At 27.5% G+C, this 14386-nt stretch overlaps 1 protein-coding gene across 2 annotated transcripts in view; it reads left to right on the top strand.

Moving 5' to 3' along the window:
• Positions 1-14386, top strand: part of LOC141531911 (ribosomal protein S6 kinase alpha-5) — a 30767-nt gene that overhangs the window by 12230 nt on the left and 4151 nt on the right. For both annotated transcript variants that reach the window (XM_074250017.1, XM_074250011.1), the window contains 4 exons: positions 11517-11591; positions 11699-11917; positions 12102-12217; positions 13361-13561. In XM_074250017.1, coding sequence (XP_074106118.1) covers positions 11517-11591; positions 11699-11917; positions 12102-12217; positions 13361-13561 — 611 coding nt within the window. The remainder of the gene's footprint in view (positions 1-11516; positions 11592-11698; positions 11918-12101; positions 12218-13360; positions 13562-14386) is intronic.

Raw genomic sequence — 14386 nt, 5'->3', positions numbered from 1 at the left:
AAAATTTTTTGTCATCGTCAGGTCTGGAGAAATCCTAAGAAAACTACTGAAAAAAATTTTTCGAAATTTTTTTCGTCTTAAAAAGGTCTACGGGCTTCAAAAAAATTTTTCGATTGTTTCGTTTAAAACCTCTTTTAGTAAATTTAATACCCTTTAATTTGACGTAATCAAAAAGCCTGTACGATAATTTGCCGCGGAGTTATCGTCAATCAAAGCAAAAAAGTTTTTTTTGACTTTGGAAATCAATAACTCTGGAAATAATGACCGTATAGGAAATCGAAGGAGGGTTTTAAAAACGACACAATATTCTCTATAAGAGAACGTAAACCGCTTTTGAAGAAAAAATTTTTTTGAATTGAAAACTCGGACTGAAAAAAGACAAAAATTCGCATAATTAAGGATATTTGGATAACTTGGTATAACTTTGGATAAAATGAATGAACGAAGGATATCGTTGGTAATTTTTAACTTCAAAGTGTCCCCTAAAATCCCTAAGAAATTCAAAGCGCTGCGATTTTTTGTTCATAGTGCCCAGAAGCTTCAAATTCTGTGTTTTCGCAAAAATCACCATTATGAGCAATTTTGTGATTTTCATTCATTTTTCCATTGAAAAAAATTTTTTTTTCAAAATTCTTTATTTTTCGATCAAAGAGATTGATTTTTCAAGAAATTTGAAAAAAAAAAAAAAAAATTTTCAATTTTTTCGAAAATTTTTTCGAAATTTTTTTATCAAAAATTTTTTTTTTTAATTTTTTTTTTTTTATCGTCTTCAGAATGCTTCACTATTGTCAAAAAAAATTAACTCAATTTTTTCTGTCCGCTACAACTGCCTTAGTTTTAAATCTCATTTTAAAAATTCAATAAAAACAAATTGATATACCCCCCGCGGAGTTCGGCTTTTCCTCACACAAAACTTGAATTTTACGTTTTCTTTTGAGCCTAAATTCCTTACGTGAATTTTATGTAAGCTTTTCTTTGATAAGCACCTTTTGATATGCCTCGTCGACATTTAGCTGCCACAGATGTGGCTCGCATTGTTACCCTCCTTCAAGAGGGCTACAGTCAGGTGGAAGTAGCAGCTTCTATGGGAGTGAGCCAGTCCGTTATCAGTCGGGCCTATGCCCGATTTAACGCGACTCAAAGTTACGATCGTCGTCCGGGTCAAGGTAGACTACGAATCACTACCGAGCGTGATGATCGAGCTATCATTCGAGAAGCTCGTCGAAACCCTACTGCGCATGCCCACACGATTGCTCATCAATTTCGCAATCGTCGACAACGTCCTCCCCCACAACACATATCGGCATCGACGGTTCGAAATCGCTTTCGAGAGCAAGGACTACGCGCTAGACGCGCAAATCGCGTGCCTATGCTCACTCCACGACATCGCCGAGCCCGATTGGCCTATGCTCATGATCATCACCATTGGGGTCGTAGACAGTGGACCAGTGTATTATGGACTGACGAATCTCGATTTTGTCTTCATGGAAGCGATAGACGATCTCTCGTTTGGCGCCGTCGTGGAGAACGAGATCGGGATGGTTTTACGAGACCAGTTACAGCTTTCAATGGTGGATCAGTCATGGTGTGGGCAGGCGTGTCCTTCAATACCAGAACCCCGTTGGTCATCGTTCGTGGGACGTTGACTGCCGATAGGTACGTCGACGAAATTCTGGAGCCACACGTCCTGCCTATGCGCACACGCATGGGGGCAAGACGGTTCATTTTGATGCAGGATAATGCTCGTCCTCACACTGCAGTTCGTACGCGAACTTTTCTCCGCGCCAACAACGTAACAACGCTTAATCATCCAGCGATGAGTCCTGATTTGAACCCAATTGAGCATGTTTGGGACATGCTTGGGCGTCGATTGCGGCGAGACTATCCGCAACTGCACAATCTTCATCAGTTGACTCAAGCGTTGTTACGTTGTTGGCAAGGAATTTCGCAACGTGATATTCGACGATGCATCAACATGCAAGAGCGTTTACGAGCTGTGATTCGGAACAGAGGTGGCAATACACGGTACTGAGCAGTTACTGCCGTGCGTACAGAGGTTATTCGGCAGCTGCAAACAGGCAAACACGCAGACAAAGACACACACACACAGACACACACACACACACACACACACACACACACACACACACGTGTGTGTGTGTGTGAGAAGCGTAAATCCGACCGAACAACCTCCACGTGGTACGCTTTGGGTAACGCTAATGCCGGCGGTAAAACAACAGTCGAAAAAAATTGAGAAAATTTCGAAAAAAATTTTCGAAAAAAATTGAAATTTTTTTTTTTTTTAATTTCTTGAAAAATCAATCTCTTTGATCGAAAAAATAAAGAATTTTGAAAAAAAAATTTTTTTTCAATGGAAAAATGAATAAAAATCACAAAATTGCTCATAATGGTGATTTTTGCGAAAACACAGAATTTGAAGCTTCTGGGCACTATGAACAAAAAATCGCAGCGCTTTGAATTTCTTAGGGATTTTAGGGAACACTTTGAAGTTAAAAATTACCAACGATATCCTTCGTTCATCCATTTTATCCAAAGTTATACCAAGTTATCCAAATATCCTTAATTATGCGAATTTTTGTCTTTTTTCAGTCCGAGTTTTCGATTCAAAAAAATTTTTTCTTCAAAAGCGGTTTACGTTCTCTTATAGAGAATATTGTGTAGTTTTCAAAACCCTCCTTCGATTTCCTATACGGTCATTATTTCCAGAGTTATTGATTTCCAAAGTCAAAAAAACTTTTTGCTTTGATTGACGATAACTCCGCGGCAAATTATCGTACAGGCTTTTTGACTACGTCAAATTAAAGGGTATTAAATTTACTAAAAGAGGTTTTAAACGAAACAATCGAAAAAATTTTTTGAAGCCCGTAGACCTTTTTTAAGACGAAAAAATTTCGAAAAATTTTTTTTCAGTAGTATTCTTAGGATTTCTCCAGACCTGACGATGACAAAAAATTTTCATGGTCATATCTAAAAACTAGATACTTGGAGCTACAATTTGCTTTTTTTTTTTTCTGTGCGATCATTTTCCTCGGAGTTACAGCTCGCTGAAAATCACCAAAAAATTTGGAATTTTTTTAATATCCCTTAATTTTTGTGACTAGTGTATATATATTAATTTATTTATTAAAAAAAATTTTTTTAATTATTAAATGTTTGTTTTAATATCAAGAATTATTGAAAAAAAATTTTTTTTTTAATTAATTTACCTTTTCATTAATAATTTGTTTTTAATTATTTTACCTTCGATAAATTTTATAAAAAAAAAAATGAATAAAATTTAAATAAATTGAAAGAAGAATTTAACTTCAAAATTATGATTTTTAAATTAAAATTTATTAATAAATTAAAAAAAAATTTTTTTTACATAAAAATATAGAAATAATAATAACAAATAAATAAAAAAAATTTTAACTTTAAATTCACTCGGTTATAACTTTCTCCGAAGAAAGTTTGAGCAGCAGCTCGTTTATTTGAAATAAATCTACAATTATTTAAGACAAACATTTTACCTCGATAAATCACAAGACATAAATACTAAATATTATTTAAGTTTTAATAATTAAATTTATTTTTATTATTTTATAAAACGCATATGCATTTAAATTATTTATTAAGCTGTCGTTTAAAACATATATATATATATATATATCTTTGGTATATTTATCAGACGTCTTGCTTATGTTTATATTAAATATACAGGACTTTCATCAATGTTTTTGCATACAACAAACTCTTATCGTTCGTTTCCTCGTAAAGCACTCGACTTGCATTATATTAACTCAACTCTAATCACACAATACAACTCAAGTGTGCTCAATATTAGTTATTTATTCACTACAAATAAATCTTTATTTAATAAACAAAATTATATTTTAAAAATTGAATTTCCGAACCCGGAGCTCAATATAATAATAAACCGGATATCATTTTATGGCTCCTAAAATAATCGGTAGTAAATATTTAATCGATCAACGATTAACAATCGACGATACATTTAATTATAAAATAAATAATTTATTCAACGAATAAACATCAGCTGAATGATAAAGAAGTAGGAAATATAAAGTGATATATTACCGAGTCAAAGTCTATTATTCATGATAGATTTATTGGTGATTATCCGATAGAAATTCATCGCAACATACAAATAATGCTCGTGTATTGCAATAAAACTAAATAACAATTATTATTGAAAACTACCGTCGATAATTTTAAAATCACATTTTTTTTTCATTCGTCCAATTTATTGTAAATAAAATTTCTAATTTATTGCACTTACTAATCTATTGAGTTCAAAATTTTATTTTATATTTTTAAACATATTTTCAATTATAAATTATTATTAAAAATTCTCAATTTCAAATTTAAATAACGTGTTAATGTTACTGTAAAATTTTTTCAGTAAAAAATTAAAAATTAAATTTTATAAAGTAAACAAAATTTTTTTTTTAGTTTTAAATTTTCACTAATTATGTTGAAAAATTTTGAAGAATTATTTAAAAGTAAAGTCAACCCATGCTAAGCCATGTTAATTTTTTTTTAATTATTCGTTTTTTTTATATAATTTTCAAAAAAATATATCAAAGACATAAAATATAAATTTTATCCAAATACATAAAAGCTAAAATTTGTTCCAACTGTTGAAGGCAAAAAAGCTATTGAAATCTTTATTTTTTTTCTCTCATGACATTTTTTATCATAAATGTGACGTAAAAACAAGCAGAATAAAAAAAAAATTGAAATATTATTTTAAAACAATATTTAAAATTTTAATACTTTTAATGACCATAATTTTTTTTAGGACAAATGTAATAAAATTAAACAAATAAAAATATAATAAACTAACTATTTTATGATTAATAAATAATATTAATTTAAAAATTTGTTAACTATTATACTTTAGTTTAAAATCCATAAAAGTTATTTCTGCGAATCAGTAAAAAATGCATCAACCTTCTTTTAGTGAAAAATATTTTTTTCAAAGCTAGATAATAAATTCACGTTTTAATAATATTTTTTATGCGATAAAACAAAAAATTCATACATAAATTTAAATTCTAAGGATTGAAAATGCAATTTTTCATGAAATTAACTTGACAAGTCTTAAAATTTTATTTTAGTCTCTGTGAAAGTAAAATATACCCAAAAATTTTTTATCGCTACGTAAAATAAAATTCTCTAAATTTGTTTCTGTACAAACTTAAAGCCCATCTGTTGTTTGTTGACGTTAACTTGAACAATTCAGTTACATGAACAAGAATAAATAGATATCAATACAAATTATTGTATAATACAAAGGTTCTGATACACAAATGATATAATTTTATTCAACAAATATTATAGCTAGTACTCAACAATTAAAGGCCATTATTGATGAGTTTTAAATAGTTTAAATATTTAATGAAATCGAATATTAGTCTGGCTGATAATACTGGTATCGACAGTCTCTACAGTGAGTCAGGTAACCGAAAGAAAGTCGGTCCCGTTACGAAATAGCGAGTGAATGCCGGCTATCTAGGTCGTACAAAAGCGGAACTTCCGTGGCAGGGGACAGGGGTTTGAATCTCTGTTCAAGTCCAGTACTGCTGACGACTGTTATACTGTTCTTTTTTCTTTTTTCATTTTTTTTTAATATATATATTTAATTTGGTATGCCCGTATCCCTGTCCATGGTGTCAAAATATAAAATATCATTTTTTTTAAATGTTTATTTGGAAACCCTGTTGCTCAGGCGTAAAACTAATAAAAAAAGTTATATTCATAAAACATTTATCAAGTGAAGTTAATTTATTATTTATTGTTTACTTGGAAATTTTTATTTTTTAAAAGTATTTATAAAGTTCTTTTCGTCGATTTATATAATTGATAATTATTTGAGGTATTTTTTTTTTTAATTCTGTGATTTTTATTTCACACAATTATTATTAGAATGATATAATATGTTGAAAAATTAAATTTAAGTTCGATTGAAAATAATCATTACTTAAAAATTTTATAGCAAAATTTTAAGAAAACATTTTCATTCTTATAATTTTTTTTCCATATATTAATAATGATAATAACTAGAAACCTTGCAGTCACTAAGTGACTGCCGTGACTTGTAAACTATAAATAAAAAAAATTTAGCTTCATTAAACAATGACTTTTATTAAATTGCACTGTACTTTTTTAACTATTGACTTTTTTAAAGATATAAGTTCATCCCGATGTTACACTCATCAAGCGCTTTTATTTGAGTACCCACATGCATTTTCATATATTTTTCATATATACATATATATAATATATATAAACATATAGAAAAATGATGTGGGTACTCAAATGAAAGGTCTTGATGAGTGTAATGTCGGGGTGAACTTATATCTTTAAAAATATCAATAGTTCTCAAGATACAAGGTCATTTCTTTATTATGTATCTAGAGATAGAGCATTTTCGAATGCAGCCTACATAATTATCATCATAAAATAACTATTGGTGAGAATGATATAAAACTATGAAAAACCTCAACTCCAAATCAAAACTTTTCCAACAATACTAATTTTAACCATAAAAACCCATTTTGTCAATTAAATACACTGGCCAAAAAATTTTGCTTATTCTCTTAATAATATAGATAGTAATAAACAAATTTTTGTTCAAAAGTTCAATCTTAATATTAAAAAAACAAAAAATGTAAAAAATACAAATCAACACGTAAACATAATATGACTATGAACACTATAAAGAAAGATTTATTTTTAGTAAAAAATTTACCACACTTTTGATAACATCAAACTGGAACGATTAGTTGGTTTACTGTGCTCCTTTTCAGTCTGCTCAATCTCATATTTGAGTGAATGGGTGATTAGATTTCATTTACTTTTATCACTGGAATTATTTGTTATTAGATACATCGTCTACTTTTCCACATAAATAAAAAAAAAAAAACAAATCAAGTAAAGAAAAATATTTTATATGCTTCCCAGCTTTTGTCTTTACAAACGAAAATAGTTTTCTATTGATTCAGGGAAATTTCCTTAATACAATGAATCAGAAGAAAATAAACTAGTATCTTTTTCCCTACATTCTGAGTAGGTCATAAAATTTTCCTATTATTTCAACAGTTCTCTCGACTAATAATAGAAACTTTTTTTTGTTTAAAAAATCAAGTAATAAAACATTTAAGTTATTTCAATGTCCAAAGGACATTAGTTATATTAAAGAAACTTTACAAGTTAAATAGACATTAAAAAAAAGTGAAAGAAAGTAAAAACTCAATAAAGTTACCAAAAAAAAAAGTGTAAAAAGAAACAAGTTACTCAACAATCAATTAAGCCGAGTACAGCACTAGAAAGAATCTAGGACAGATAATTCGACTTTCGGTTTTCCCAGTCGTCCCTTCGACGACCTCATACTCACCCATGCTGCCCAAAAAGGGGCTATAATTGAATCTCGTCATAAATACGTATAGATCCAATCCAAGGCTTAACTCAATCTGCTTAAATTTAAAAGGGCACTCGTCTTTTGAATTCTTTACTACAAGTGGGTTAAACAATAGCTCCGTCTTCATCGTAAATTACAAAATTTGTTTACATGTCGCCAGTCATTAAGTTTATAGTACCCTTATGTTTATACTTAATGGTTGTGCTGAGTTCCCTCTTGACCTTGCTAATTTTCAGTCTCAAATCTATTATCATAGAACAATAATAATACTTACTTAAGTACAGATTTAAAAATTAAAAGTAAATTTCTTAACACTTAATGTCTTTAATCTTCGTGTAACTTTAAACTACACAGAAGAAAAAATTTACTTGTTTTAAAAAGTTTTCTTTATTTCAGTAAAATTATTTTTTATCTAAAAAATTTTTCTTGAAATTTTAACCGAGAATTTTTCGTCTTGATTTATGACAAAGAAACTCTTGAAATAATTTTCTTAGTTCAAGAATTTTTTTCCTTAATCGTTAATTTTTTTCCTGTGTATAATTGAATAGATAAAAATGAAAATTAAAAAATTTTTATTCAGAGTTTATCTTATCAATATCAACTTTTACTTAAAATTAACATCAAAATTGATTTTATGGGAAAATCAAATTATTTTCTTTAACTATCAAATTTGACAAAATCACTAAAAATTTTTGTTAAGTATAAGTTCTGGAGGTCAAATTTCAAATGCTCGCAATTTTGAAACTAATCGACTAATTTTGCTCTTGTTCAAATTCGTTCAAGATATTTACTTATTATTTACCCAAAGAAGAAGTGTACCTACACAGAAAGAATAAGATGATACGGGATATCATCCTAGATTATACTCAGTGATATCTGTGGTGAAAAAAATTTCAGATAGTAGCTAGGCAAATCTAGATTATATTGCGTGATATCTTGATTATACTCATTATAATCTAGATTATATTAATTATAAGCTGGATTATACTCATCGTAATCTAGATTATACTCATTGTCATCTAGATTATACTCATTTTAATCTGGATTATACTAGCTACTATCTAAAAATTTTTTTTACTCAATATAATCTGATATGATATCCAGTATCATCTTGTTCTTTCCGTGTGCACAGAAAAAAAAATTAAATTAAATAAAGACAAAAATTCTTGGACCAAGAAAATAATTTTGAAAATTTGCATTGTTCTGAAGCAAGACAAAAAATTCTTGAATCAAGTAAAATTAACTAAAACCAAGAAAAATTTCTTCTACTCAAGAATTTTTCTACTCAAATCAAGAAGATGAAGTTTTTTAAAATTATTTACTTGATTCAATTTAATTTTTTTTTTCTGTGTAGAAAGTTTAATAAAGATCTCTGAAGAAAGGCGTTATATCCCATAATTTTTATAAATTTTTTAATGAATGGTATTTTCTGAATTCCCCAGATAAAATTTTCGGTAACTTCGCCATAAGACCGAATGTAGTAGTTTTGACTTATAAAGAAATCATAAAAATTGACAAAAAATTCAAGACAATTGCTTTTGACACTTGATCGGGATAAAAAATAAACACTACAAGTGTTTTAAGTACTGTACGACCATGGTGATGTCGTACTACCTTGACACAGATACCACGAGACGGAGTTACGGTAGAGAGAAAAAGTAGTGTAGTAGACACGAGGGTTTGGTTCTTTTAACAGACACAAATGATGTAAATGGAACAGAACAGTCCCCGTGTAGCATTATATGTAGTATGTAGTAATAGTAACTATAACTTAACAGGGAATTGAACAGTCCTCGTTTTGGTTGAGTCATGTAGTATGTAGTATGTACTATCTCATGACAATTTCTCTTTTTACTTTCATCTTTTCAGGCTGTTAAATCATCCGCCCGCTTGCGTTATTATATAATTTAATAATGAAATAATGAGTAGTGAGTAATGAGATGTGTTCATTTATTTTAGCTATATAATATATCTTTTAATTTTTGCCAGTTGCCTTAAAAAATAATTAATTAAGTGGAAAATATTTAAAAAATTCATTAATTTGGTGCTGATAAGACGGCAAGCTACTATTCCATTTATCACCTGACCTACTTTGCTACATTAAACATTCTCAAAATGTAGGCTATCATATTAAAAAAATATTTTGTTGCGCTAACGTTTACATAAACTTTTTAGTTTATTTTTTTTTACTATTGATAAGAGTTAGCGCCTTTATTTTTAAATGATTAATCTATATTATTAAGAGAATAAGCAAAATTTTTTGGCCAGTGTATTTATATGATAAAATGGGTTTTTATGGTTAAATTTGGTATTGTTGGAAAAGTCTTGATTTGGAGTTGTGCCCTTTCATGCTTTTATATCATTCTCACCAAAAGTTAATTTATGATGATAAATATTTGGGCTGCATTCGAAAATGCTTTTCTCTAGATACATAATTAAGAAATGACCTTGTATCTTGTGAACTATTGATATTTTTAAAGATATAAGTTCATCCTGATGTTACACTCATCAAGACCTTTTATTTAAGTACCCACATCAATTTTTTATATATTTATATATATTATATATATGTATATATGAAAAGTATATGAAAATGCATGTGGGTACTCAAATGAAAGCTCCTGATGAATGTAACATCGGGATGAGCTTAAATCTTCAAAAGCGTCAATAATTAAGAAAGTACAGTGCAATTTAACATAATTAAGAAACGACCTTGTATCTTGAGAACTATTGACATTTTTAAAGATACAAGCTCACCCCAACATTACACTTATTGAGACCTTTCATTTAAGTACCCACATCAATTTTTCATATATTTATATACATTATATATATGTATATATGAAAAATATACCAAAATGCATGTGGGTACTCAAATGAAAGGTCTTGATGAGTGTACCATCGAGATGAGCTTATATCTTTAAAAATCTCAATATTTACAAAAGTACAGTGCAATATAACAAAAGTCATTATTTAATAAAGTAAAATTTCCTTTATTTATAGTTCACAAGTCACGGCAGTCACATAATGACTGCAAGGTTACTAGATATTGATAAATAATTTTGTTCTAGTAAAATCAATCCTTTTTTTGTCGAAATAAAATTTTTAAGGACATTGTAAAAAAATTATCTGAGTTTTATATTAATATTATATTCTACACAAAACTCAATCTAATTTAAAAACCTAAAAATAGTTATGAATTCTTAGTCGTAGCTAAATTCCTAGATGCGTCAACATCAACAACTACTTTCTAGAATCACTTTAAATTATTCTGAACCGTTTATAACTTTCCCGGAAATTTAATCGATTATGTCATCTATTAAAATTATATGAAGTATTATGTCAGAAAATTTAAATAATTTTCAAGACCAATCCAGAATTTTCCAAAGTTTTTTTTTTTTTTTTTTTTTTAAATATTTTAGAATTTAAAAAAGAAAAAAATCTTATGTTAGTCCAGAAGCGTCCAGGATGTTTATTAATGTTTCAGAATATTTTTTTTTTCAAACAAATAAAAAATTGTGCATTGATTGTAAAGTGCAAAGTTCAAACATATATATTTAAATTTATGCGTTATTAAAAATTTTTCACAATAAATTTTATAAATTTTTTTCTTTAGTTTATACCAACAATTTATATTATTATTATTAAGTAAAATTTTTTTACAATACTGATTAATGACTTACAATTGTAAAAATATATATTTTAACAGTTGTTCCAAGTCTAAAAGATATATTTACATTATTGCCCAGACATGCATTTATGATAATTGAATGAACTGATTATTAAAAACAAAAAAATAATCTTCATTAGAATTATATTCTCAACATTAAATATATAAAATAATAATTTAATATTTAAAATCTGGAATATTTGCCATAATTAAATTTAAATGTTTACCTTTAAATATATTATGATAAGAGACCAAAAAGATTCTCGTAATCACCTTGCATAAATAAATAAAATTTAAAATTATAAAATTAAACTGCTCCGAGTGTTAATTATTTAAAAAACGATTTCTATGTTTTTTATCTGAAAGAAAGTGTTTAATAAAAGTTAAAATTTTTTGTTACAGTAAATTTAGCAGACAGTGGAGGCCAGAGGGTCGATATGACGCACTTTGATCTGCTCAAAGTCCTCGGGACTGGAGGTAAAATTAAATAAACCATTTAGATTTTATTTATGTTATTTTGTTTTAATTTAAGAGATGATTTGATGATTAATTGAATTATTTACTGACTTTTTTTAAAATTTCAGCTTACGGTAAAGTCTTCCTGGTGCGGAAAAGAACGGGCGCTGACTCTGGCCGTCTCTACGCGATGAAGGTTTTAAAAAAAGCGTCAATTGTACAGAAGAAAAAGACAACTGAGCATACCAAAACAGAGAGACAAGTATTGGAGGCTGTCAGAGACAGTCCATTTTTGGTTACTCTACATTATGCCTTTCAGACTGACGCTAAACTTCATTTAATACTCGGTAAATTAATTTTAAAATTTTAATTTTTCATAATATTTATACATTTCTTTTTCTTCTTTTTTTTTTTAATTATTTGTTTGATGATTCAATATACCTACTTAACTGTGAATGTCAAAGCATTTAATAATGTTACATAAATTTAGAGTACGTATTTTAAGTAATAATTTGAATAAATTTATTCCAGATTACGTAAATGGCGGAGAACTGTTTACTCATTTATATCAACGCGATCATTTTACTGAAGACCAAGTAAGAATATACGTTGGCGAAATCATTATAGCTCTCGAACATCTTCACAAGGTATATCACTAAAATATTTATTTATTCAATTGAATAAACTCTTTACTTGTTAACTTAAATAAAAAAGTCTGGTTCATTTTTAAAAAATTTTTATTTTAGAATAAAATTATTATTTTTTTTTTTAATTATTGTTTATAAAAAAAATTATATTTTAATCATCAAAAATTAAATAATAATAATAATAATAATTATTATTATTATTATTATTATTATTATTATAACTAAAAAAAAAATCTGAAACAAGATATGTATAAAAATCCCGGAAGCATTAAGGGGGGCGATACATGTAAAAAAAAAAAAAATCAATTTTTTTTTTCTTAAATCGTTAGAATATCATCTCAAAAATATATCTGTAAATTTTCAAAACAAAATTATCATTATTTATGTATTAAAAATTAATTTAAGTGCTTCGTGTGTCAAAACTTTAAACGCGTTTTTTTCGAAACGACTTTTTTGAAATTTGCGGACGGAATAACTCAAAGAGTTCCCAACCGATTCCAATGAAATTTTTTACGCATCTACTTTATAGTAATTGCTTCTAGTTAAACCTCTAATATTCCAAAAGAATTTTCAAAAATGAACTCTTTTTACCAAAAAAAAAACGAAATAAAGGGTAAAAGTCGAACTTTTTTTTCTGAACTGTGCCAATTTACGATTTTTTAACTTTTTTGATTTTATTATTGATTTAACTTAAAGATATATGTTTTATGAACACGTACAAACTAATTTTTTAAATTTCCGATCACTGTACGAGAAGTAAGAACGCCCGCAAATTGATGTTTTTTTCCAAGAGGGTCTCGGCAGATTCATTTTTACGGCGGCTATTTTGAAAAAAAAAATTTGTAAAAAATTTTTTTCTATACTTCAATATATAATAAATAACTCTACAAAATTTCCAAATGATTCATTCAATCTTTCCCAGTTAAAAAAATCCTCAGAAAACAGTAAAAATTAAGGCACTTACATGTATCGCCCCCCTCAATAGAGACGGTATTTTTAAAAAATGAAAAGACTTTATTTATATTGCAGTGAATATAATGTCTATTTAATAAATACTTATTATTTAAAATATCATTATGATATTTGCAATAGCTATTTCTATTAATAATATAAATTAATTTTCCGATCTTTTAACAAACACAGCTGGGTATCATTTACCGCGATATAAAACTAGAGAACATACTGCTGGATCGCGAAGGCCATATTGTGCTCACAGACTTTGGTCTCAGTAAGGAATTTTTGCCACATGAGAGAGACAACAATGCCCGTGCCTATTCCTTCTGCGGGACCATCGAGTACATGGCACCGGAAGTCGTGCAAGGTGGCTCAGCTGGTCACGATATTGTAAGTATCACAGTCATTACGATACAACTTTATTGCTATTATGGACTTTTTAACGTTTTACTTTAATACTGGTATCACTAATCTCTATTACAAGCTGCACAGTATTATTATTTTATTTGTTTATTAAATACTAAGTAGTTAACAAGACAAATTCAATGCAAATGACATTTTTTATCATTTAATCATATAATTTTTATTTTATTTATTTATTTATTTATTTATTTTTTTTTCAATTAATTTACGATAAATAAGCTTGCATTAAATTAAGAGAATGGTGTTCTTTTTACATTACTTTACATATAATTATCAAGAATAATTTACTTTAAAGGAGAGATTGTTAATTAATAATATTTTTAGTAATAATTGTTAGTATTATTTTTTTTCTAGTGTACACAGAAAAAAAAATTTATTTGAATCAAGTAAATAATTTTGAAGAATTTAATCTTTTTGATTTGAGTAGAAAAATTCTTAAACTAAGTAAATTTTACTTGATTTAAGAATTTTTCATCTTGATCCAAGCCAGTGAAATTCTTCAAAATTATTTTCTTGATTTAAGAATTTTTCTCTTGCTCCAAGTTAATTTTTTTTTCTGTGTAGAATTGTGAAGATACTTACAGAATTTTTATTTTTAAATTAATGTGTTGAAAATAAAAATTAAAAAATTTTCGATCTCATGGTTAAAAATAATTATGAGTTGACAAATCAAGTAAAAAAAGTTATATTTTAATTACATTAGCTATTAGTACATTCATTAACCTTTTAAGTATTTTTTTTTATTATCACCATCGATAAAAAAATTTTACTGTCAGTTGACTTCGGGAACAA

This window comes from Cotesia typhae, unplaced genomic scaffold (assembly GCF_013202065.1).
Source record: "Cotesia typhae breed Kobodo isofemale line unplaced genomic scaffold, CoteBio_Ctyphae contig_119, whole genome shotgun sequence".
Classification (NCBI taxonomy): Eukaryota; Metazoa; Arthropoda; class Insecta; order Hymenoptera; family Braconidae; genus Cotesia; species Cotesia typhae.
The sequence above is the reverse complement of the archived record's forward strand: the minus strand, read 5'-3'. Positions and strand labels throughout refer to the sequence as shown.